The sequence below is a fragment of the Hippoglossus hippoglossus genome, chromosome 11 (assembly GCF_009819705.1).
Source record: "Hippoglossus hippoglossus isolate fHipHip1 chromosome 11, fHipHip1.pri, whole genome shotgun sequence".
Classification (NCBI taxonomy): domain Eukaryota; kingdom Metazoa; phylum Chordata; class Actinopteri; order Pleuronectiformes; family Pleuronectidae; genus Hippoglossus; species Hippoglossus hippoglossus.
In genome coordinates, this window is record NC_047161.1 from 2,981,200 (window position 1) to 3,005,079 (window position 23,880).

General features: G+C 42.3%; 2 protein-coding genes across 4 annotated transcripts in view; one reads left to right on the plus strand and one right to left on the minus strand.

The window, feature by feature from the left end:
• The window catches only part of LOC117770959 (tapasin-like), a 1,175,540-nt gene that overhangs the window by 969,937 nt on the left and 181,723 nt on the right, over positions 1–23,880 (plus strand). The window lies entirely within an intron of this gene.
• sfpq (splicing factor proline/glutamine-rich) lies at positions 5,631–22,366 on the minus strand. Of its 3 annotated transcripts, XR_004615462.1 has the most exons (12): positions 21,588–22,366; positions 20,586–20,777; positions 20,183–20,484; positions 19,997–20,092; positions 19,403–19,599; positions 19,225–19,309; positions 18,975–19,086; positions 18,818–18,866; positions 18,487–18,584; positions 6,182–6,230; positions 5,900–5,986; positions 5,631–5,751 (listed from the first exon to the last, which is right to left on the minus strand). XR_004615462.1 is itself a non-coding variant. In XM_034600858.1 (11 exons), the coding sequence occupies exons 1-11, from the start codon at positions 22,248–22,250 to the stop codon at positions 16,148–16,150; spliced, it is 1,746 nt and encodes a 581-aa protein (XP_034456749.1). In that variant the 5' UTR covers positions 22,251–22,366; the 3' UTR covers positions 15,886–16,147. The 3 variants fall into 3 exon arrangements, 2 of the variants coding, with proteins under 2 accessions (XP_034456748.1, XP_034456749.1); XM_034600858.1 differs by lacking the exons at positions 5,631–5,751; positions 5,900–5,986; positions 6,182–6,230 and adding an exon at positions 15,886–16,258 and having other exon boundaries at positions 21,588–21,797; positions 21,957–22,366; XM_034600857.1 differs by lacking the exons at positions 5,631–5,751; positions 5,900–5,986; positions 6,182–6,230 and adding an exon at positions 15,610–16,258.

Here is a 23,880-nt window from a genome sequence, read left to right on the forward strand (position 1 = left end):
TCATTGACCATTATCCTTGCACTGCCATGCATACAAAATGAACCAAAAGCAAATAAATCTCTTGCACTTGAAGAAATGTAGTCTCATTACACCTCATATCATTTTCACAACACAGAAGTGTAGGTACAATAACATTGGAACACTATGCATCCTCTACTTGCATTTTTCCTCGAAATCATTATGAAATAATCATATAGTAAATAGTATTTTTAACTTGTGCTGTACTATACACAAAACCCTAAAATGCCCCACAGTGACAAACTGTTTACATGTGTGACCCCATCATCGTTGTGTCGAAAGGTATCAACAGGAAGGCTAATTGCCCTGAATCATATATGCAGGCGGATTATGAACACCTCCCTCCACCCCAACATGATGAGAGAACTATTTCTCATAAAGACATTATATACCTCGACACAAATTCCACCTCATAGACATCCAAACGAACTATCTACTGTATAAGTAAGCATGGATCAAATAGGCTAGCCCAACTGTTCACACACAAACTCGTTGGCCACATCTTTAGCGACTGCTGTCCACCAGCTGGCTCCGAGGCTAGGTCTTACACGCTAATGTTAAAAAAAGTTATTGTTCGCGAAAATTACAGATACAAGTACACATTTCCCCAAAACGCAACAATGCTAACACCCCCCCCAACCCCTCTACAACATCCGTAACGTTGCTAAACGGTCAAAAGAAGCAAGTACCAGAATTATTTTTAAAAATACTTACATTCCCCAAGTCTGAAGTACTGCGGCGGAGAGAGGGGACCGACTCCGCTTGCAGGGTCAATCTTTTTGCGAGTCCAGAGTTATACTGGCCCAGGTTGTTAAAACAGTCCAATTCAAAATGGCTTGCGCACACAAACAGACTTTTGCCAATTCTTTCCGGGACGTTTCCGTCAAATACGAAATGAATCCATTTCGCTCTTGGGCCTTCTGAGGCTGGGACGTGATGTAGCGATCTGTGCGGGTCTGTGCAGCCGACCACAGCGCACCTCGAGTACTTGACTGGCTTCATGCTGCTAGCTAGCTATTCCAAGTGTATCCGAGCTTTGCAATAACGAAATGACGTGGTCTGGCAAATGTCTTCTCTGTAGCGAGTGTGGGGGGGCGGGGGGATGAGGTGGGGGGTGGGCCAAGGCCATGTAGGGAGACTTCCATTGTATTGTGTTGTCACAATACAATGGAAGCTCATTCCAGTCACTCGAGCATGACGTTTCTGACTTAAAGGGGACATAGCATGCCCATTTTACCACAAGTTGATATGGTTCCTTGGGGTCTTAATGAAATGTCTGTAACATACTTTGGTCAAAATACCACAAGGATCATTTCAAACAGCCCTCCACAGAGTGACCTGTTTTGAGTGCCTGTTCCTTTAAATGCTAGTGAGCCAGCCCCCCCCCCCCCCTCTCTCCCCATGATTTTAAACGATATAAATTACATATTTTATATGATATAAATTATCAAATATGCATCCCATACTTTGTATTCCCCTTCTGTCGTCCTGGAGTTTTAATTTTCCCAATCACATAATTAAATGTCCCCCTCTGCCCATCCACTACAAGCACACAAGCAGACAGACAGAGAGAAAGAGAGGAGTGCTGAACACTGCGGAAGTCTTCCACACTGCCGGCTGTGTGGCGCTGACACAAATTCCAGCTCACGCACGGGAGAGCGAGCGGTCGCGCCCGAGCAGCTGCTGCAGCCTCCCGGTCCCAACGATCCAGACAAATGCCACATGTGAGTCAATCGCGGGCTGACCAGCGGAGAAATGCTCGTCCCGTGTGAACAGCCCGGCTGCGTGCTTGGGAACGGCGCTGCGCTGCCTCGCAGCCTCCGGTGTAAACCCGGCGTAACGAGTTTAGGTAGTTATTTCATCTATTCTAAAGATGTCTGTCTACATGTGATGCAAGATCTCCTACTTCACCTTTCTGCAATAATACTTTAATTGACAGCATCGAGGAACAACAGTATCACAATATAAGGACAGGGCTGTCCATATACTTTTGTCCATACACTTAAACAACAGATGATCTATCAATGGTATGTAAGTGTCTTTAGCGCCCCCTGCTGGAGCTTCAGAGAGGTCATCTTACAGTCCAGCTCATCCATGAAGCCCTCATCCACTGACTCTCTGTCCACCTCCTCCGCCTCCGTGGGCAGAAACACGTGGAGCTGAGCTCGAGCTGGAGCTGAAGCCGCAGCAGCAGCTGGAGCGAGGCGTTGACTGCAGCTCCGAAGATACGGCTTCCCAATGACTGACAGAGGCTCCCTCTGAGGTGAGGAGTCGTGCATCCCTAAAGGTCGGAGGTTGCCTGTGTCTGCACTCGGGGTCGGGTTGTGTGAATGACGTCTGGCTGGTCTGGACCTGGGCTGGATGACCTGGGAGAAGTGGAAATAGACCGGCCTGCTGCAGCCTGGGCCCTTCTGCCTGTCCTGCAGGTTCTGGCTGCTGCCGGGTGGAAGCCAGGTCCTGCAGGGGAGCAGGGCGGGCGACTTGGAAGGTGGAGGAGGAGGTGGGGGTCGCCTTTGTAAAACACTGGGACGACGGACGTTGGAGAATCCCTCAAACTGGACGCTCTCGTTTAGGGCGAGAAGGGATGGTTCACTGAGGCTGTGGAGAAAAAAGATTGATGAAAGACGAGATTAGAGGAACCATCATCTAAAGGCCAGCGAAGGATCAGATTGACGTCACTTAAAAAACAACGTTGTTTTAAGGCTTCTTATTAAAAGTCCTTGTATCCACAGCAGTGAAATAATGGTTATGCTGCTGAACTGAGATGTTACGACACATTTGATTGCTCCTCTCCACTCTAGCACCTGAAACCTCCAGCAGGGAGACGAAGTTTAGCTCCAACATCTCTACAGCAGGTACAAGTTCACCTTCGGGTCAGTGGGTTTCTGCAGTGGAGAAGAACTGAGGGGAATCCGACACCCAGTAGTTGTCGAGGGGCGTAACTTAAACCATAAAATAATGTCAACATGCTGGAAACATCAGAGAAGTTCTATAGATTCTGTTCATGTCTGTAGAAGAGAAAAAAATCGAATGGCTCCTCGTTAATTTGATGGTTATTCAAAACCTGCTCTGCTTGGGTGAGTGGAGGCCATCAAATACGTGTGTGTGTGTGTGTGTGTGTGTGTGTGTGTGTGTGTGTTTGTGGGAGGCGTGTTCTTCACTCAGGTTTCTCCCTCCTCTGAGTGAATTCAGCCTCCGGTGCTGCATCAGGCGACGGATCAGCTTCCACACCTGAGATTTATGACACACTGGTCCACTCAGTCGAGGGGGGGGCAGAAGTGGCCTACATTATGTGATCAAAGTGACACAGTGGAGAGGAAACAATTACAGTGTAATTCCAGTCAAGCGTTCAACCTGCGCTTTGACAGGAACTTTTGCTGAAATGAAAGCAGAGACGGGGAAGGCGGAGATGACAGACGGCTGATTAATCACATTTAGAGGTGACACCGCTGCATGATGGGTACTGAAGGCCACCGGGACACGATGGCGTCCTTTATCTCAACGCACAACGTTTTTAACGGTCTGAATTTGCCAGTTTCCATCTTGTTCATGCATATTGGGCATGAAAATAATTTAAAACTAGATACTTTATAATTATTGATTATATTAAAGGAAAGGATCCTCAAGACAAACAAGGCTGTTAACTGTCATCAAATAAAGAAAAACAGACAAAATCAATCTCAATAAAACTCTTCAAACTGTTACATGATGTTAATGCTATGTGAAACATTGTATTATACATATAGAAGAAAAAAATAAACTGAAGGACTAATATGACAATTTAAATAATCGTGTCACGTCTCCTCTGGTGTAAAAGCAAAAGAGATCAACTTTCCTTTAACTTAATTCATCATCAAACACAAAAGATCCGGTTTGTGTATCTTTTGAACCCATGATATCAGATTCACAAAAATAAGCCTCAGTTTTTCCTGAAAATAAAGACGTACAGTTGTTTTGATATTTCTAGATTCTTTAAAGTCTGTAAAGATCTGGAATAGAAGAAAAAAATCGTCCCTCTGCAAACTACAAAGAGTTTCTAACCAGTTTCTCAAGTTATGTGATTTATTTACATTTTTAAAGCCCACAACATAACATATCTAGAGTTTTCTTATGTCGTGTCATGATCTGCCCTTTGTGCAAAAAACGTTTTCTTCTTTTGTGTTTTCATATATTGTATCACCCAGGTTGTTCGAAGGGTCTTTGAGGATTCTGGGAAATATTTGAATACCTGCTGTGAGTGAGTCAATGGAGAAAGAAGAACCACATCCTTATTGGTGACTCACCTGCATGTCACAGCAACATACAGGCAAATTAAACTCACCTGGTTTTTCAAATATTTAAAACTACAGTCTGTTATTGTGCATTTTTGTGCTGCACATGCTTTAACACAAGTTTTAGGTTTTATGTATCAGAACAAAAACTCCCTTCGGACAACAAAGATTGATGTTCACCTGAGGTGTGACTGTGTCGTACCTGAGTCGAGCCATGCTGCTCCTCCTGCGAGACCCTCGGCCTGCAGCCACCAGCGAGGGCAGCCTCAGGGGGGCTTTGCTGCCCGTGTTCCCTGCCCCCTCCCTGGGTGGAGGCTGCAGGGAGATGGTGAGCAGGTGGGTCTGGACCAGGGCCCTGCTCTCCTGCACGGCCTTCTGGGGCCGGGGTCCACCCACGACAGCTGGCGGGGGTGCAGCTCCAGCAGGGCCACTCATGGATGATGCGAGTCGGAGTCACACCTGGGGAAGAACTCACCTGAGAGAGGTGCTCTGATGGTTAAACTGGGTTTGTCCACCACAGCATGAAGCCCTGTTATCTAGTGTTTCTCCTGAGCCGGACTTTCCTGCATAAGACCTGGATCTGTCAGCTGCCTCTCTGCAGGGGGCGAATGAAGAGGGGACTGTTCTGCTCCACCTGTTGGCAGCGGACACCATTAATCATGCATGTCCATGAATGATGCATGTCTGCTGGTGGTCAGGTGGACACCAACTACTGTACCTCCTCTCCGCCTCCCCCTCTTCCCCAGGTCAGTTTACAGGCAGTGAGCATAAGTAGGAGTTCATAACGTTTTCATATTGACCAAATAAACCGGTATCTGCATTTGTTGTTCATCCAGTTTCCTGTTCCGTCACCTCTGTGCATTTGGCCTGTTCCCAGAATCCCTGTGTTGCTGTGCCAGGACTCAGACGACTCACACCTGACCCACATTCACCCCCGAGCCTTCAGGCTTCTCCCCGGATCGTCTTGCCGCCACCGGGCTGGACGTCCTCCAGGTTTGACAGCCAAACCCTCAGGATACAAGTGTGTGAGGCGGCAGCACCAGTGACTGTAACTGGACTCAGAGCGGAGGCAGTGAGGTGAGTCGGAGGCAGACTGGCTGGGGGCCTGGGGGGGGGTTCCATTCACCACCTGCTCAGAGACAAGCCTCTAATGTTTGGTAATTAACTGGTTCTCGTCTCTTCATTCTTCAACCGGCTGCACTTTTAATTTGAGTAAATGCTGTTATATTCAAATACACTGTAAATTCCTACTACTCCTTATAAAATAATTTAAATAACCTTGTCAATTATAAAAACATGCACAGGTGATGTCACTTAAGAAAAGACAAACAAATATATATCTTTTTAATATTCATTTATTATTAAAACTTGAAATCAGGAGTAAACCCCGCCCCCTCCTCTGGTCAGCAGGACGTTAACCCGCTGTTGGACACTTCCTGGTTCTGCATCTCCATCTGCAGCTCTGCAACAGAGAAGGTTCATTTAACTGAAATGTTATTTCTCTGGTTCCAGTGCATTCGTACATAAAACCTACACCATCAGGGGAATGACTGTATGCTACGAGATTCTGGATTTCTTCAGTGTAAAAAGCAGTTTGCAGAGAAACTCACACCGAGGTCGTCCCGATGTCGCCTCAGTTCTGACGCCGAGTCTTCTGCAGCTCTGTTTGTATTAATCAGACATCGTCTTCACTTTACCTACAAAACAAGAACACAAATGAAGTTATTGACTTGTTACAACTGAAGATCACTGAGCCAAAATGACCAAACTCAAATATTAATGAATTTTTAGTCTGGATCAACTCATCCTGATGGACTCGGGTTGGTAATACCTCTACTCTACTCCAACCCTAACCCTAGGCCCATTTATCTACTAACATGTGTCAAGCTCACCGTGGTTAATCAACGTGGATCATCAGCCTCCTTCCACTGGTCCGGGATCCTGTGGCGAGAAACAGACAGTGAGAGTCTGACAGTGAACTCATTACTACTTCTTGTGTTTTGAAGTTGGCACCTTAAAAAAAGAACAATGAAGACTTGAGCATCTACGTGTGTGTTCAGTGTTTGCATGTGTTTGTGATGGTACCAGTGGAGATTCTAAAGAAAACCAAACTTATTTCTTGATAACATGTATGTGAATATAATGTGAACATGCATTACATGTGAACGTATACAGGTGTTTGTGAGCGTGTAGAGATGTTTGACAAAGTTCAGTCAGAGACAGTTATTAAAAAGGCATCTCAGCACACCTAGTTTGTTCTGAAAGTGCAGAGGTGACAAAACTAATTCAGGGCGACAACTTTCAAATCTGTTGCAGACCTGTGAGTTCTGTTACCGAGCCGTGAGAAGCTGGACTTCCAACTGACACATCAGGAGTGTTACCGCGAATCCCCAAACAGCTGGGAGCTGCACATTGACACACGGGAGTAACCATCTACAGAAGGTGGTCGTTTTCAGTGCAGATTTCTGGGCGGTGCACTTTTAGACGAGGCCGTTAAGAGGCCTGAGGGTCATTCTGGCATCACACTCTGAGGCGGGACGTGGACAAGATTTTTGACTGATCAGGGTTTGAAATAGAAAATGGATCACAGTGCAGACAGATGCATCGAGAGCCTCCAGGGCTGGATTCACATCACAGTGAAGTTTCCTCTTGAAAAAAGCTCATCCGAGCTCGTGAGAATAAACAGCACAAGAGTTCTTCGCAGCTACAATACAACTCCTACATAGAAGCAACAAAGGGAAATGGCCACAGTCGTCAGGTACTGTACCTTTTCAACATGGCGGGCTGGTCACTGGCATGACAGGGCGTTCAGGTGAAACAGAGTGACAATGTGAGTAAGACTGTACTGAGAGGAGAGAGGAAAGAAGAGCAACAGAGTCTGGTGCTACTGCACATTTTAAATTCAAGATAATAAAATAGTCTTGTTTTCCTCCGACAACACTGATCAGCAGGATGAGAAACGATCAGAAACTTTAGGAAGTAACTGCTGTGTCGGGTCTGTAATACACAAAAAACTTAGATAACTGGATTTAAACTTTTTATGCTGTTTTAGAACCATTCCAATAAGGCTTTGGTTGATGTAAACAGAAAGTATGAAGTCAACGGTTCCACTTGAGCCCTTCTTTACATTTTGGCAAATCAGCATGATATGCTGTATTAACTATTAGTATTTCCTGCCTAATATACACCTTTGAATGTACACACAACCGTCACTGCTAGAGAAAACCTAAACACGTGAGGATTCTAACAAAGGTCCGGCAGAATCACTCAGGAACTTCACGGACATTAAATCAGACAGGACATTGAAGTGAAACACTGAATCTAAATATATGTGCATCTCATGAGTGTGTTCAGATGTGACTGAGCTATGACACCATGAAGGAGTGTGTTGAGCTGCTGTGACATTAGAGACATCATTGACTGTAATAAATGAAAAACACTGGGACAAGCTACAGTAAGAAACCTTCACCTCTGATTCAGGTGTTTGCCCCGTTTTAAAAAGGCTGTTTACTGATAAACATTAAGAGGCAGTGGAGTTCATAGAGTCACTGCAACTAAAATGGGACGGTTCTACCAATCTGGTAGCTGACCCAAAGTTAGCAAGTTAGAAAACAGTTACTATAATTCTTTTTCCAGTACATATTTATTTTCCATGTGATGGAAACTATTTGGAAAAAGGTATAATCTCCCATATCTTGTTTATATTCCTCAGAGAATCCTCTAGGTTTGGAGTTGGGTTTCCAACATAGAAGAAGAGTGAAGAAGAAAACAAACTAGATTAAAGATCTGGAAGCATAGATGCTTCAGGTGAGAGTAAACCCCAAGTTTACAGTCTATTATTCAACAGACGGATGTTGAGTGAAAAGTACTAAATGTGAAGAAGAATTCAGAATATTTCCATCGTTCATCCGACAGATAAAACTCACAAAGTCGCAGAGATTGTTGTGTCATGATCAAAGTTCAACAAACTGCATTGAGTACGAGATCAAATAATATGTCTGACAGGGATGTTCACTTTCTGTGATCCCCCCCCCCCCAGAGTAACTCAGTGTGTGAATAGTTTCACTGTCAAACTGCTGAGAACCCGTCACACTACCACAAAAAAAAATAGATCTAATTTTACAGGACACAAACAAAGTCAGGGGTGGTGATAACAGGTGCTGTTCCTGATATCAATACTGTGTTGACAAGTGACAAATAATACACGTTTTATAATTGTAATGACTAATAATACTTAAGTGATCCACGCTGGGGGCAAAATAAAGGTTGTTGTTTCTGAGGGGTAATAAGCTGAGCAATGTAGCTACTGAAGAGGTGCGGTACAAAGACAGAAACACCACCAGAGCTTTGAGAGAATTACAGAGGGAAACACCATCACATGTATTGACCTTTGCGTTTTCGAGACATTTTCCAGTGGCTTTTTTTTCCACTGCTGATCACGATTCACGCCCCAAAAATATAAACAGGATATTTTTTTCTTGAGACACAGAAGGTTGCACAACGACTCGTTTCCAGTTTCATCTGCATTTAAAAAAAAATGTTGAACCAGTGACTCAGCCGTCCAGTCAGTTGTTTTCACACATACATAGAGAGAAGTTCAAGTACTACAACCACACACACACACTGCACAGGCTATTATGCTTCGCCACACCCACACACAAAAAGGTTGAGAAACCGAGATCTGCACTGTGAAGCCATTATTTGTAAGTGTGATGCCAGAAGCCCTGTGAGCGTCACTGTGAGCAGCGACACAGGAAAAAAAGAGTTAAGTTATGGGAGAGCTTATGCATCTTGTATTATAAACATGGATTGGACACTTACCTTACTCGTTCAGCTGATCTGTGTAATCATACCTCAGGCTGCAGTGCAAACAAGTCCAGGCTTTACTGTCCACTGACTTCTGCAGAACTACTCATCGTCATTGTAACCCAACTGCAGAGAAGAGCCTCTACTGTGGACTGGGGCAGCCTGTCTGACAAGCTGGCTGACAGCAGCTAGCACACCTCACATGTACCCAAAGACGTGACACACAAACACACAACACACACCCGCACACACACACACACACAAGACATAAGCACACAACACACGCACCATCCTCTCTTCAAGCGTAAGGTGCGCGAGGCCTCCTACATCAGGTAGATTGGTGAGTAAGGTGGTTGGTCAGGTGGTCAAATGTAGTTTTTACCAACAGGTTTAAAGTCAGGAATGTTTCACAAAAGAGGATGAATATGAAAACGTGTGGGTGATAAATGACATGAAGCCTTTCAACCAATCTAAGAATGTTAGTGTCAAAGCTTTGGCTTTAATTTTTACTTCTAAGATGCAAAAGAAAAATGCATTGGCAACTAGAGAGATCCTCATGTCAGACTTCTGTAATAAAGTTACTGATGAGTCTCATGTGCTTGATGTTGCCTTTAAATAAATCTTAACAAAGTTCTGAAAAAATTCATTCTTAAGAATGTCATTGACCGAAGCCAAAAAGTATTGGAAACAGGGGACATCCCAGTTCCAGACATCAGTAAGATAGTCACTGTGCTTGATGCTGCTTTTAAATAAATCTTGAATAAGAACTTGTCTTTAAGGAGGAGTAAGTGATTCTGTAAACGACTGCTGATAATTGAACCTAACAGCAAAACAAATACACCCCCCCCTTCAGAAGCTCCGTCCCCAACGTCATGGACATGCATTGCCAAGGCAACAACACTATGGCGAAATTCAGGGCGTCTAATGTGCCGTCCCCGTGGCTGTAAAACTCTGCATGTTGTACAGAAAAAACAAAACAAGGAGACAACAGGTATCACAGGTATCAGCGACCCCTGTTGCTGATTGGCTAGAATAGCATAACGTTGTTTCAGTCGAGGCTGCGTATCAACGTGGGATTTCCTGGTAAAACGTGAGGGAAAAATGAAGATTTTGACAAAATGAACCAATTAGAATCACTTACTCTCCCTCTACAGACATCAAGTCAAAGGTTATTGTGATTAATTCAATAATCAAGTGCGTTCCAAACCTCCAACACATCATTGAGTAATATGCTAAATGCTGCTTGATGAAACCTTTAAAATCTCCACCAAGAGTGAGTTTCTCATTGAAAGTGTCAAAGCTTCGGTTCCTCCTGCTCTTATCAGAGATGGAATATCAAACATAACCGGCTTCTTGGTGTAATGAAAGAGTTTAACTTCATTCAGACATGGGATGACTTATATTAATGTTCCTCACAGATTCAGTTTGACAGTTATAAAAAAGAGCCACAGTTTGTGCCTAATATTTGGCATCGAATACATAGAACTGAGGTAGAGGAGGTTTCCAGTACAGTTCAATCTGCCTGGTTGTCTCATCGTCAGGGCGAAGAGAGAACAGCTCTCTCCTGATGGCAGTGGAACATATTTCAGCCACCGCTTCTGAATTATGTCTGAGTTCACGTTGCAGGTTTTTGATCATCACTTCCTACATTGTCGTGACTGGTCGGCACAACGTGTATCCGTCAATGTGACTATAAACCAGGCTGCTTATTCAGAATGAGACTGAGGTTGATTTGGCATCGGCCTAATGGAGAGTGGTTTACGTCTGAAATATTATTTTACTCCAACAATACAAAAACTAAATGTATGATCCATGTTCTGAACTTCAGTTCAACCTTTACTGTTACTGCAATAACAAAGGAGATCAATTCTTCCAACTTTCCCAGCTTCAGTCCATACTAGTGAGCCACCACCTATCAATCAATAATAAGGATTTGTTTCTAACAACATTAGCTATTTGCTCCTTTAGAGGGATAGTTTTTCATTAATAAAATCGCTCTGGCCGGAGCGACATGTACGTCCAGCTGAATGTATTCTTTGCTAAATCTGCCATTACCACCGACTTTGAATTTCTTGGTTTGGAAAGTTCCATCTCAAAGTCCAACACCTTTAAAGATGATCAAACCTGTTAGAGAAAAACAAATGGTACACAACACCAACAGACATACATAACATTACAAGTGTTCAAATTTACATTTCAGTCCAATTGATCCACCTGTGTTTTTCTACTTCTGTTCTAGAGGATTTTCACCGACTGTGGGAAGAAGGAAAACTCAGAACTGTTCTTTACGCTATTTAAACTCTGAATTAACCAAATATATTACCTACTTTAAAAAAATACTATTTAGAACTTATTCTGCACCAAATTAGACAAGTAAAATAACATCTGTAAAGTGCATAATCATTTATTTCTCAATTATTATTTTTAAGTCCGAGTGATTAATTTCAAAGTTTTGAATATTATTTACCTCTTGCTTTAAGTTTTCATTTCCCCTGTGATTAAAATAAATATTGAGGTGGATATTTTAATTACTAGTCCACATCCAAGTACTGTGCATTAGAATCTGCCAACTTGGTTTCTAAGAAAACTAAAATTCAAGCCAGGTTAAAAACCTACTGGTCCATCTGGACAATTTGAGAAAATACTTTATTTCCTAAAATGACTATCAAATGTACTCTACCAAGTAAAAACTACTAAAATGGCTGAGGTGTCAAACTAAATGTATTTGTTAATTTCTTGATTTCTATTAAATTACTTAATGAACAAAATTGGAGATACAAATATCTTGTGTTTTACTAGAAGCTGTGAACAGAATATCAAGTCTAGAACAACTCTCGGAGCAAATACAGGCCAAGGTAAATAAAAAAAACACTAACACTACTTCACAAACACAGCCGATGTTAAAAGGTGCCAGAAGAAATGTAAAACCTGAAACGGCTGAAAATTTGGTTATTTCCATAAATGTAGTTTGCAATCAGTAAAAATTAAAATCTAGAGTTTATCAAGTTCTAGACTTGATAAGAGCAAAATATGGTTCAGTAAACTGGCTCAAACGTCGGAAGTAATGTCTTAATATTTGGGAATCATATGTAACCAAAGTCCATTATGTTCAAACTTGAAGTGAACTGTTTTAGCTGTTTCTTCCAATTTATGAATCACTATAAACGTCATATGAACAAATCGTTACCTGACTTGTAACTCACCGGCACAAGAGTGAAAATGTGAGGGACGTGGGATTTGGGGGCCGGAGGCCTTCTGGTTTCTAGTTTGACCAATTAGATTAGAGCAGCTCTGGCTACCCGCATTTAAATATCTGTGCTGATTTTATAAATCTGCTCTCGTATGCAGATAACTAAAACACCTACAATAAGTATTGCAGTTTGTGTTTTGTGTGATAAAAAAAAAAGTATTGTTAACTACTAACAGTCTACAGTGAACAGAAGACCCAGTTAGCTGCTGTCTACAATAAAATATTGCCGGTTGCCCCCAGAGAATTATTCTGGCTCAGAAGTCGATGAAAATTGGATTCCTTGCTCCATATCTTTCGTGCATGGTAAGCTTTACAATCTGGTGCACAGTGCCAGCTGAATCTTGCCATCCCAGAATATTGGCTTTGTGTAACAGGTCATTTTGGGTTCACACTACACAGCCTCAAATTCCTCCACAGTCCACAATTCTTAAAGCTGGGCAAACCTGTTAAAGAAAAAATGGACATAACACAAACACACGCAACATTTCAGGTGCACACTCCACAATTTACCAAATTCATCCAAGTGTCGTCCTCTGCTTTGCCTCCATTAAAATGTGTTCTGCAGGTTGTCAGATGAAACACAGAAGCACTTGGAAGACTTCACAACCCAGTGGAAAAAAAGTCTTTAGCTATTTGACGTTCCCCCATAAGATGCACTGAGGTCTTCCTGTTATAGGTCCACATGTTGTCAGCCACTGAGGACAGTGAAACATTCTGATGGTCAATGTTTTCAGGCAGGGTCCCGGTTCCTCTAGCTCTGATAATAATAGTCATTAGCAATGCAGGATAGAAAATATTCAGCCTTAGCCTATACTTGTTGAATCTAATTAACTTGCACACTGCTGTCAGTGCAGCTGGGATCACATTGTAATGACTGTACAAGTGACTACAAAGTTAAGATGCAGAGCCACTAATTCTTAAAAATAAAGATGCAACCAGGGTTAAAGGTTTAAGCATCGACATTAACTGGAGCCAGATGCTGACATGAGCTAGTACGAACACAAGTAACAACCTTCCACAAAAATGGTTACGTTCTGTGGACAATGGTTGAATCTGCTTTTTCTGTCAGCATGTTTTGAATAAAATTAAACCAAGTTATTCTTATCAATATGAAAGGTAAATGGAATTGACTTGGTTTTAAAAGTTTACATACTATCATTGGACTTATTATGAAAAATGCTTTCTAAGGTAAATCATTGAATGGAGGCAGAGCTCCAACTTGAGGCCAAATCATGTGATAAAACCTCCAGGAGCCGACATTACTTGGGAAGGGACCAGAATGGTCATGGTTGGTCCAACATCAAGTCAAAAGAAGCACTGGAGAAAAAAAATAAACAAATAACCAAATACTTTATAATTACCAATCAAGGATCAAAAATCCCTTTTCGGCCATATGGATGGTTAATGCAACAAACAACGACAAATGTATTGGGAGCATAATTTACATGACTTCTGTGTAAAAGCTCACTAGATAGTTTCTTCTTTCCGTGGAGTGTCATGATGTTAAAAGGGATTCACTTGGGAATGTAAAACATCAACAGTGTCAGTAACATAATGTGAAAAAGGTTCAGCAACGACAGGCTGTACATTCCAGTAGGAGCCAAATTACTTGTTCATAATTTTCAGAGTAAAAGATTTAGACTCTGGTTGTTTTGTCTTCTTTAAAAAAAAAATTAAGACTTTGTCAGCCTGTTTAGTTTAAGAATTAAATACATTTTTTAAAACCAGCACTGATTTAATTTCTGACTTGCATTTAACACAAGTGTCTTTAAAACTGGAGCTAAAATGTTTTCTCCATTACCCTTTTCTTTCAAGTGAAGATTTTTTTCAAGACAGAACTGTAACACATTTACATTTTAGTTTCTTCCAATTCTTTAAAATCTGACCAATGCAGCTCCTTGCACGTCATGTAAAGTCAGGTACTGTGGCGATGGTATGGATGTTGGATTCGGATATGACCTTTTACCAGATCCCTCAGTAAAGATGTTCCTGTGTTCCTTTTACACACCAACTATGTAGATGTTCTGTCAGAAGTCAACTAACTAACTAAAAATGACCATGTTTACATGCAGGATTGCAAAAAATAATCCACCCACTCAATGGAAATCAATTGTTTCCAACTACGATCATACAGCTGTTAATAGATGGTATGATCATCATTTACTTAACCAACTGCCATTACATTATCAGCAGCTGCAAACTGCACAGCAGCTGTTTAACACCTATGTCAAAGTAGAAAAGTTAATTTAAATGGTTCTTTCTGTCCAATAATGTATGATTTAAAGAAATAAACACAAACTGGGTCACCAACAGCCCAATTAAAGCCACATTATGCAACTTTTTAAGTTAAGATATCACCTTTATTAAAATGAGTTTGATGGTTCAGTCACTCGGAATAGGGAGAATGTTTCCTCTTTCTCTCCCACTCCTCACCATGAACGTCTGTTCTTGCTCTTCTAAACTTTGGTGAGTGGATACGTTCGGCGACGACTGTGAGAACCGCGAAGCTTCAATCATCGGAATCAGGTCCATCAAGTTCGAGCGTAATGCTGAACTGTAGATCAATTAACACTAAGAAGAGTTTGGTGCATTTGTTACAGCTGCAGCTCCTCTGGTTCAGGAAGTCGGGGATCATAGGTAATGTCCATCGTTCAGTTGGGTTTCAGTTCAGAGAGGGACAACGCAGTAAGAGCTCTGCTGAGCACTTGGTGCTTTTTCACAATGTGAAAACAACTTAATTGCCCAGACACGGAGCACAACTGTGACTCTAGAGGGCGCTCTTGCTCTAGTTCAGCTCCAACGAAGGCAGCAACACTAACTGTAAGTGAAGTTTGTTGACTGTAAATTGCTATGACCCTTCAATATAATGGACTGCATGTTCCACGTAGTCAATAACCCCAGAACATGCACATGAGACACTATTGTGGACGATGTATGTGATATGAGCAGTGTGTTCATAAGGAGACTCATGTCTGTCCACTATGCATACTTGCATTCTTAAAGGCTCTATGTGTAGTATCTCTGCTTACCTGAAACGTTTTGACCAAATTAGTGCACCCAACTAAACATGAACAGCTTTATGCTTTTAATGTCTCGGTTTACCCCCGAGTGCAGTGTTCATGAAATGGAAAAAAAAAGCTGTGGATTAAAAATGCACAATAAATTGCGCCTGGGTGCTGCCTGGTCGACGAAATCTTATCAGATGCTGAAAGTTTTACAAATCCGCGGAAGAGAGAGAAGGAAGGGGCTTAACGTTTTTTTAATGTTCGCGTTACTGAATTTAAAAGGTCAGGATTGTGGCAGAGATAACACATAGACCCTTTAAGACCTAATGTGGCAGATTTATCCACATTATTTCATTTGTGTAAACAAAGATTTGGTTTGTTTTTGAACGTTTCATCGTTTAGGAATAAACGCTAAAGGTTTGTCCTCATAGAACCAATTTGTCTTTATTATAATACATGCTTTGATTCCAAATTAATGGCACAAAACACAGCCATAGAAAGTTGAGAAAAATGTTACAAGTATCACTTCACGGCGACTCACAGAGGTAAGTACATCTAGAAAAGAAAAATGTACATGGGTCAGGAAGAACTAAAGGATCACATGAGGGCGAGCTATCTTTCCAAACTACTGACAATACAAAATAAAAAAATGAAAATATTGACTCTGTCATAAAAGGAGCAAATTGTCAAGCTAAAATGTAGCAACAATCTTAAACTTAAATACAAGAAATGCGACTCAACATATTTGTTTTGAAGTATCTGTACAAATTGCTGTAGGGTGCATCAAAGAGCGGCGTTTAAAAACGGGGTTTCTTAGCAGGACCATCAAACTCCTCCCGAACCCTGCCGTACCCAGGGTTGCCAGGACCCATTCCCCTAGGACCGCCTTGGGCGAAGCGCTCATTGCGCTGCGGGGTTCAATGCGCCAGGGAGGCAGAAAGGAAGGCGGAGGAATATGGTTTTGGGATAAGGCCACAGCGCAAGAGCAAAGTTCATGTCCATATGGAGGTGCACAAAAAGGTATGGTAATAGGGGTGGTTCGTTTTATATTGTGAGCAGATTTACAACACAACCAGCAGGAGAACATCCGAAGAAACGGTTCGTTCCAATATGAAGGTCCACAGGTGCCACAGGTAACATACGGAAAAGGAAGAGAGGGTGATGCTTTCGTTAGTCAGTGCCTACCTCGCATGGTCTGTCCAGTGCATGCCAAGACTAGAGTCCTCACTGGCTATCAGGTGAAGCACTCTATAAATACTGACCATAATTATCTATGTATGATCATCAAATGGGGCATGAGATGCATGCCCAAAACTCTTGACAGGGGTATTTAGGGAAAAATACATTATAATATTATGATTAGGAATCAATTACTAAAGAGATTTTGTATTTCTCTTTTGCAGATGGAATTCATGGTTCCATAGAAATTTGGGAAAAGGCTAAGAAATGATGTGCCATAGTGACTAAATCCGTTGTAAATGATTTCAATACAAAAATTGTGGCTCAGAATCTTTTCTGGCACCGCAATGATAAAAGACAAATTGTCTACCAATGGTCTCAAATGTGACCTGGATCTGAGGTACAGGGACTGTACGTACATGCACTTGGGCACAGTAAATAAACATTGCACAAGATATTCAGCTCACCCATCCCCCCCAACAAATAACAGTCTGTTCATCAATATGCAAAACATGTGCCATTTCTGACATGTTCTGTGGAAATAGTGAGAAAGACTGAAAAGGCCAAATGTCCGGCAGAGGAGGCCAGCTCAGATTTACAACATGAAGATACAGTGGATAAATTAAAGTTAGAACAGAAAATACTAGTGTAGTCAGAATGTAGAACATGAGCGTTTTGAGCTGGATCTACTCAATTAGATGGTCTGACTTCTATTTAAAGTGTGTCTCAAAAATGATTGCGTCAGGACGCACAACTGATGCAACCCGAATGTTTGTGAAAATGTTGCATCGTAAAAATTAACATTGCTACAATGAATTGAATCTGAAAACTAAATTACTTAGTAAGTCTTCTTAAATCCCTTTAAATGCAAAGATACAAATTTTGTAAAATTAATATATCCATGGGTGAATAAACCCTGGCGACAGAAGCTATACGTGTAGCATTACTTTTGAAAAAAAAAAAAAAAAAAAACTACCTATAATAAGTTGCAGCATATAAGCTTTTATACAAAAGAACAAAGCTTGTTAGAAAGCCAAGTATTCACGGAATACTTTTCATTCACAGCCAACATTAAGCCGCTCTTACTGTCAACTGTAAGGGAGAAGCAGAGCTAACATTGGTACTACAATTCTGCCAGAGGCACAGAGCCTGGTCCACTATTAACAACTTATAACACAAAGTCACAAGGCGGTGCCTGCCCCCTTCAATTACTCCAGTTGTTGTGTTGCTTTTATAATTTTGTTAAAAAATGTCTCATACCATCAACCTGCACTAAATCTTAATAGATGCTCATTAAAAAAAATTAAGAGATTGATAAGGTGGAAGTTTGCTGGTCCAGAGGATGAACTACAACCACACTGCAGGTGTCAAATTAAAGAGCGTCACACAGGGTATACATTGCCACACAAAAATACCAGAACCTGTTGATATGCAGCTTAATTTCTTCATCATGACAAATTATAAATGAAACTGGTAACCCAAAAAAGTGGTTTCGAACTGGAAAAACACTGGTAGATGCCATTCTGCTTCCGGTCAGAAAAAGTGCCTGTCCAGCTCAGATTGACAGGGCTTGCAATGTCAGTCCATAACACAGACAGTGTGATAAGTGAGAGGAGCCACGGACGTCTGTCTACAGCTATTAGAGAACACAGTGAAGAGCATTTTTCTTAGATTTAGTGCAGGATGATGGTTTCGCAACTGGAACACGGTAAGACTCAGGTGAGGGGGCTTGGCTGGCCACTGGATGAAACCTTATCAGACAGGCGGCATTTCCGTCACATTCACCAACCAGCAAGCCACTTGAGAGTGACTATGACACAAGTCGTTCACGTTTCCAGAACCTGCTCAACCAGCAGATCTTTACATGTAAAAAACTCAACCGGGCGTCTTCATCAAAAAGGATAGCCGAACACAGACTACATTAACTATGGATTCTCCCAAAAATGGGATACGTTACCATTTCGTTGCCCATCAGGCCTCCTGCGGACGGCCCCATTCCCTGCTGTCCCTCAAAGCCCATTCCAAACTTCTGACCGGCTGCACCGAAGGGCATTTCTAGCAGAAACAGAACAAGTTAGGAAAACATACTGCACCTGCAGGCAAATCCTTATGTGACCTGTTGATGGCAGAGCTTTTGATAATCTAGACAAAATAGGGAACTTAAGAGAAGTAAAACAATAAGTTTAATAATAAAACTAAATCGCGTTAGTTTAGATTTTTATAATTTTTATCCTGTGCTATCATTTCTTAATAATCTCAAGGAAATAACAGAAACATAGATTACTTACCTCCCATGCCCATAGCTACACCGGGATTCATCCTCATTTCCCTCTCCCTCTGTGATAGGACAAAGACAAGGAAATACACATTAAACCTGGGAATACCTATGAAGTATCTCACTTCATTAAACATACATTTTGTATACTACATTTAAAATTCACTCACATCAATGAAGTTGCCCATCCTGTAGTTCTCCTCACGCTGACGGTGCATCTGTTCCTCCATCTCTCTCTTACGAAGCATCTCCTCCTCCCTCCGACGTCGTTCTTCCTCTTGTCTGTTTAAAAACAGAAAAAGTTCAATAAAGTTGTACGATTGAGCATCAGTAATAGCAGATCTGTTTATGAGAGGATGTCTGGATGACAAAAATCTTTGTCAATCAACAACAAGACTCCGAATTCTAATTAACAAATACCTGAGCTGCATTTCCTTCCTCTTCTGCATTTCCTGACTGTGTACCTCCTCCATGCGTCGAAGTTCCTCCTGTCGCCTCAGCAGATCTGAAAGGACATGAAACCAAGCATTTTAATGTAATTCAAGAACACAGCAGAAAATATGAACAAAAGCTCAGACAACATTACAACTACACTCACCCTGTCGGAGTAGATTGGCCTGGTGCTCATGGTAGGCATCCTCCATCTCGCTCTCAAGCTTCTCGCGGGCCTCGCGCATGTTCTTCTCCACCTGCTGCCTCTGCTGCTTCTCCATTTCATCAAGTGACTTCCAGCGCTTGGAGTACTCAAACTCGAAAGTGCCGGGACGAGCGAAGCGAGGAGGCTCCTCACGCTCTCTGTAGACACAAGACCAAGATTCGTTGAATACAGTGTTTTTAAAAAAAAATGAGCTTTAGAGGCCATGAAGAGTTGGACTTAGTAGTAGAGTTCTTTCCACCCATTGTAAATTTTACAATAACTAAATCTCCTGAAACTGATAAATATTTTAATTTCAAATCTCATTAGCCTCTTTCACAGTCAATCAGATCGCATCCCCCACCCTTGATTCACCAACATCTGCCACCCAGCACAGAATATTGATTTGCAGCTGCTGCAATCAGTGAATCTCTCCTCCCCCATCACACCATCTGCTGCTACCACAACAATGACTTGGAGAAGAAAGGGTCACTCTAACCGTAAGGAAACCCCATTCAATGGAAAAATAAAACTGTTCTATTATGGTGACATGCTTACGCTTGATATCTGGGATTCTTCTGTGCCAGTTTTTCTGGGAGACCGTCTTCATCATCAAACTGCTCCAGAGGCTCGACAATAACAGGCCGAGGTGACCTGAAACAAGCCAAACAGACAAATAAGCAAAATTTCAAGCTTCATTCGTGGACTATAAAAAAAGTGCTTCAAAGATCTAACATCACTTACGTTGTGAGAAGGAAGACACCTTCGTTGCACCTGTCCAGAGCCTTCCTGGCAGCAGGTTTGGAGGCAAACTCTACAATGCCCTTGCCCGAGGAGCGCCCACGATCGTCTACAATGACAATGGCCCTCTCGACCATTCCAAACTGTGAGAACGCCTCTTCCAGGAGCTCGTTGGAGACAAACGATGACAGGTTCTTCACAGACAGGGCTGCGGAGTGCGTGGCGAACCGGACACGCAAAGGCCTGCCTCTCATTGGTGTGTCATCTAACTCTGCCTTGGCGATCTCTGCAAGTGCACGGGACTCCTGTAAGAAGAGCAAGTTAGGGATACACCAAAACAGACCATGTATCACTACACAGAACAACTTCAATCCATTGCCACGCCTAAGCGAGGGGGGAGTCTTACCAGCCGGATGAAACCAAAGCCTTTGCCTTTGTTGATGAAGACCTCGCTGGGCTCTCCATACTTTGCGAACAGCTTCTTGAATTGCTCCTCTGTGATGTCGCTGGGCAGGTTACCGATGAACAGACGACACCGCTGAGTGTATGTCTTCTCACCAGGTTTCAGCAGCATGGACAGTGTCGCCTTGAATCCCTCCTGGTGAACAAGACAAACAGGGATCAGGTTTCAGTGCTGTTACACAAGAGACTCCTGAAGATCAACAGGAATTCACTTACAACGAACATGTATTGTGTAATATCTTGGGCTGGGCAACACCACAATATCAATTATTATCACAATATAGAATAAATAACATTTCTAAAATGGTTAAGCGTGTTTGACTTTCTGAATTTTTTTTTTAATTTGAATCCACATCCGTCACCGAGGAGCAAAGATCAGGGAAGTAAGAGAAAATGATCGATGTCGAATGATATTAATACTTTATATTGATATATTATGGCTTCATGGTCCAGTCCTAAATATAAACTTAGATAATTGCAGCTTATTCTTCGGTGTCCTCATTTCGAGGCTCGGTCGCCCATCCCCCACTCACTGAAGGCAACAACGGCTCGTCCTACATTTTGAAACCCTGATATTCGGACGAATGTAAGACAAGATAAATAATTAAATTAAAATCGCACCGCTGAGCACGTGTAACAGAAGAAATCATTTATTTCAGGGTGATAAGACTTTGAAGATATAACCACAGACGTGTTAGACAAGATGGCGGACGGGTAAAACGACTATACAGCGGTGCGTTTGATTTGCATCACGGCTAGTGCCGCCGTGCGTTGAAGCAGGCGGGTATGCTTAACTTTCACACCATTCAGGGAAACACCGCCCGCTCGGCTTGGACAACGTTTCAAATCGAACGCATCCATAGCCGTTCCCGTTGGGCTAGCGTTTGCTAACAATGGTCACCGACGCCATTAATGGAAAAAATGTTTTTCAAGGTTTATCACCGACCTGTGGTGCGCTGCCCTCCGCTGAGTTCGTGTTTGAGGAACGTTTCTCCTGCTCCTCCCGCTCTTGCTTGAACTTGCTCGGCGGCGGTGCCCCCCTATGGCCCTGGTATGGGGTGGTCCTCTGGCCCTGGTGAGGCCCAGACCTCGGGCTCGGACGTGGTGTTGGTGGCGGCTGCTGCTGCGGCGGCGGCGGCTTTTGCTGCTGCTGCTGCTGTGGTTGTCCGTTAGTATTTCCTACCGGGGACTTCAGCTCCGGGGTCTGGTTCTTGTTGGCCTGGATGGGTGGAGGGGAGGCCAGGATGGGTTTCTGCGGTGAGGTCTTGATGATGACTTGAGGAGTGGGGGTGGCCGGCTTCGGCGGCTGCGGGGCCGGCGGCGGCTGCTGCTGCTGCATGGGGCCTTTCATGGTGAGGGCCGGGCCGGGAGTCGGTGGAGGGATGATGGGCAGGTTCTTCTGGGGGGTGATCTGTGGTCCTTGGTTGTTCGGTTTGTTGAAGTTGTTGTTTTGTCCCCTTCGATTCTGGTTCTGGTTTTGAAAGGGATGGTTCCTGAAGTTCGGGTTCCCCATCAGTCCGCCTCGTATCGGGCCGCCGGGTCCACCGCCTCTGCGGGCCTGGAAGTGATTCATCCCGAGTCCGCCGCGATTGTTGTGAAATCGAGACATTGGATCGTATATCGGCCTAAATATGATTAAAAAACGTTACAGACCTGCTGCGTAACAAACGTTTGCAACTAGTCGGTGGCTCGACCGTCTCAAAATGGCGACTGACGGAGGAGCGGTGGAGTTTCTTTCTCCAGCTCAGCCGGACCCGCCCCGCTGCGTTCATTGGTCCGCTGCCCGGAAGAAGGAGGGCTTTGATGCTTGTCTTTGATGTCATCAGTGCGTGACGCTTTGAAATGTAGTTTCTATTGATTGTTATATCATTTAAGATTATTTGGTCATACCATTAAAGATTATATTTGTTTATATTTGTTTATATTAATTAAGATTATAAAGGGTTACATTAGTTTATACCAGTTAAGATGATATAGGTTTAGCATGGGCGGATTAAACTCATGAGGGGTCCATCATGACAACTTTTATAACTTGTAATGATGCCCATTATATTTTACACTTAATCTTCTTTTTCTATATCCATATTTTTTTAGGTACTCTATATTTTATACTTTGAATTGCATGGGATGGAGGCTTATATAATTTCCAGTGGAGCAAATTTCTCTTACTTTTAGATTTCAAACTTCTAAATTCACTCATTTGGAAATTCCTTGATGATGTATTTTTCCTATGAAATTGTTAAACTCTAGACATTAACATTTTAAAGTGGCACTGAAAAACAGACGCCTGTATTTTCTATCTAAAACATATGTTGGATTTGTGACAGGATTTAAGACTTTTGAGATTTATCAAACAATGACTTGTACAAGGAATATTCTCCATTTCCCCCCCCCCCCCCCCCATGTTAGGTACAGAAAATAAAAAGATGCTCAACTTTTTTTGTCTGTAATTTATTTTGCATACAGGTGTTTAGGAAACAAAATATGTGGACAGACCATCAGTCTCGCCTTAACATGTTGTCTTAATGGTCATCATTATAAATGGACACAAAAAAAGGATGAGATGACAACAGTGACAAAACACAACATTAAGTCCAATACACAAAAAGAAAAAAACATGTAAAGTTAAATCAGTGACAACATACAACCCAGGAGAAAACACGAGACAGTCCGACACCGTCACACACCAGATTTTGGAATAATATAAAAATGATGGAGTCTAAGAGGAGAGAAAATTAAATGATGAGAAGCGAACAGAACACAGGGCTGCATCAGAGATTTGGTGACGGGGAAATAAAAGAGGACACGAGGTGATGAAGGACATTCATTGATTTGTTAACAACAATCAAAACAGACGCATTCCGTCCTTTCCCACTGTTTTTCTTTTTGTTTTAAAAATCAGGTTTAATAACAGCAATATAGAACAGGTAATCACAAGGAGAGCAAAATTAACATTCACAAAGGAAAATGCAGAACACCTGATATATTAACTTTGAAGCACACATGACTCCTCAGAGTTACACACCTATGTCTGAGTTGTTCGAGATTAACATTTTTTTTGTAAAATCACCCTTCAGTTACGTTGGAACAGCTTCTTGCTAAAGCCCTCCCAGTGTATAGTATAGCCATTTTTTAAAAAGTAATTGTGGGGGTTAACTTTAAATCTAACCTTCAATGTTCTGTTAGTGGTTTACAATAAGTTGCCAAAGAGGGAGCTGGTAAGGGAATTTTCTTGTGTT

What these genes read in the sequence shown, in the direction of transcription:
- sfpq (XM_034600857.1), bottom strand. Translation starts at nt 22,250, where the DNA reads ATGTCTCGATTTCACAACAATCGCGGCGGACTCGGGATGAATCACTTC. An exon ending in GGCCAATCTACTCCGACAGG is followed by an intron (nt 19,310 to 19,402) that starts GTGAGTGTAGTT and finishes ATGTCCTTTCAG; the next exon opens with ATCTGCTGAGGCGACAGGAG. An exon ending in GGATGGGCAACTTCATTGAT is followed by an intron (nt 18,867 to 18,974) that starts GTGAGTGAATTT and finishes GTCCTATCACAG; the next exon opens with AGGGAGAGGGAAATGAGGAT.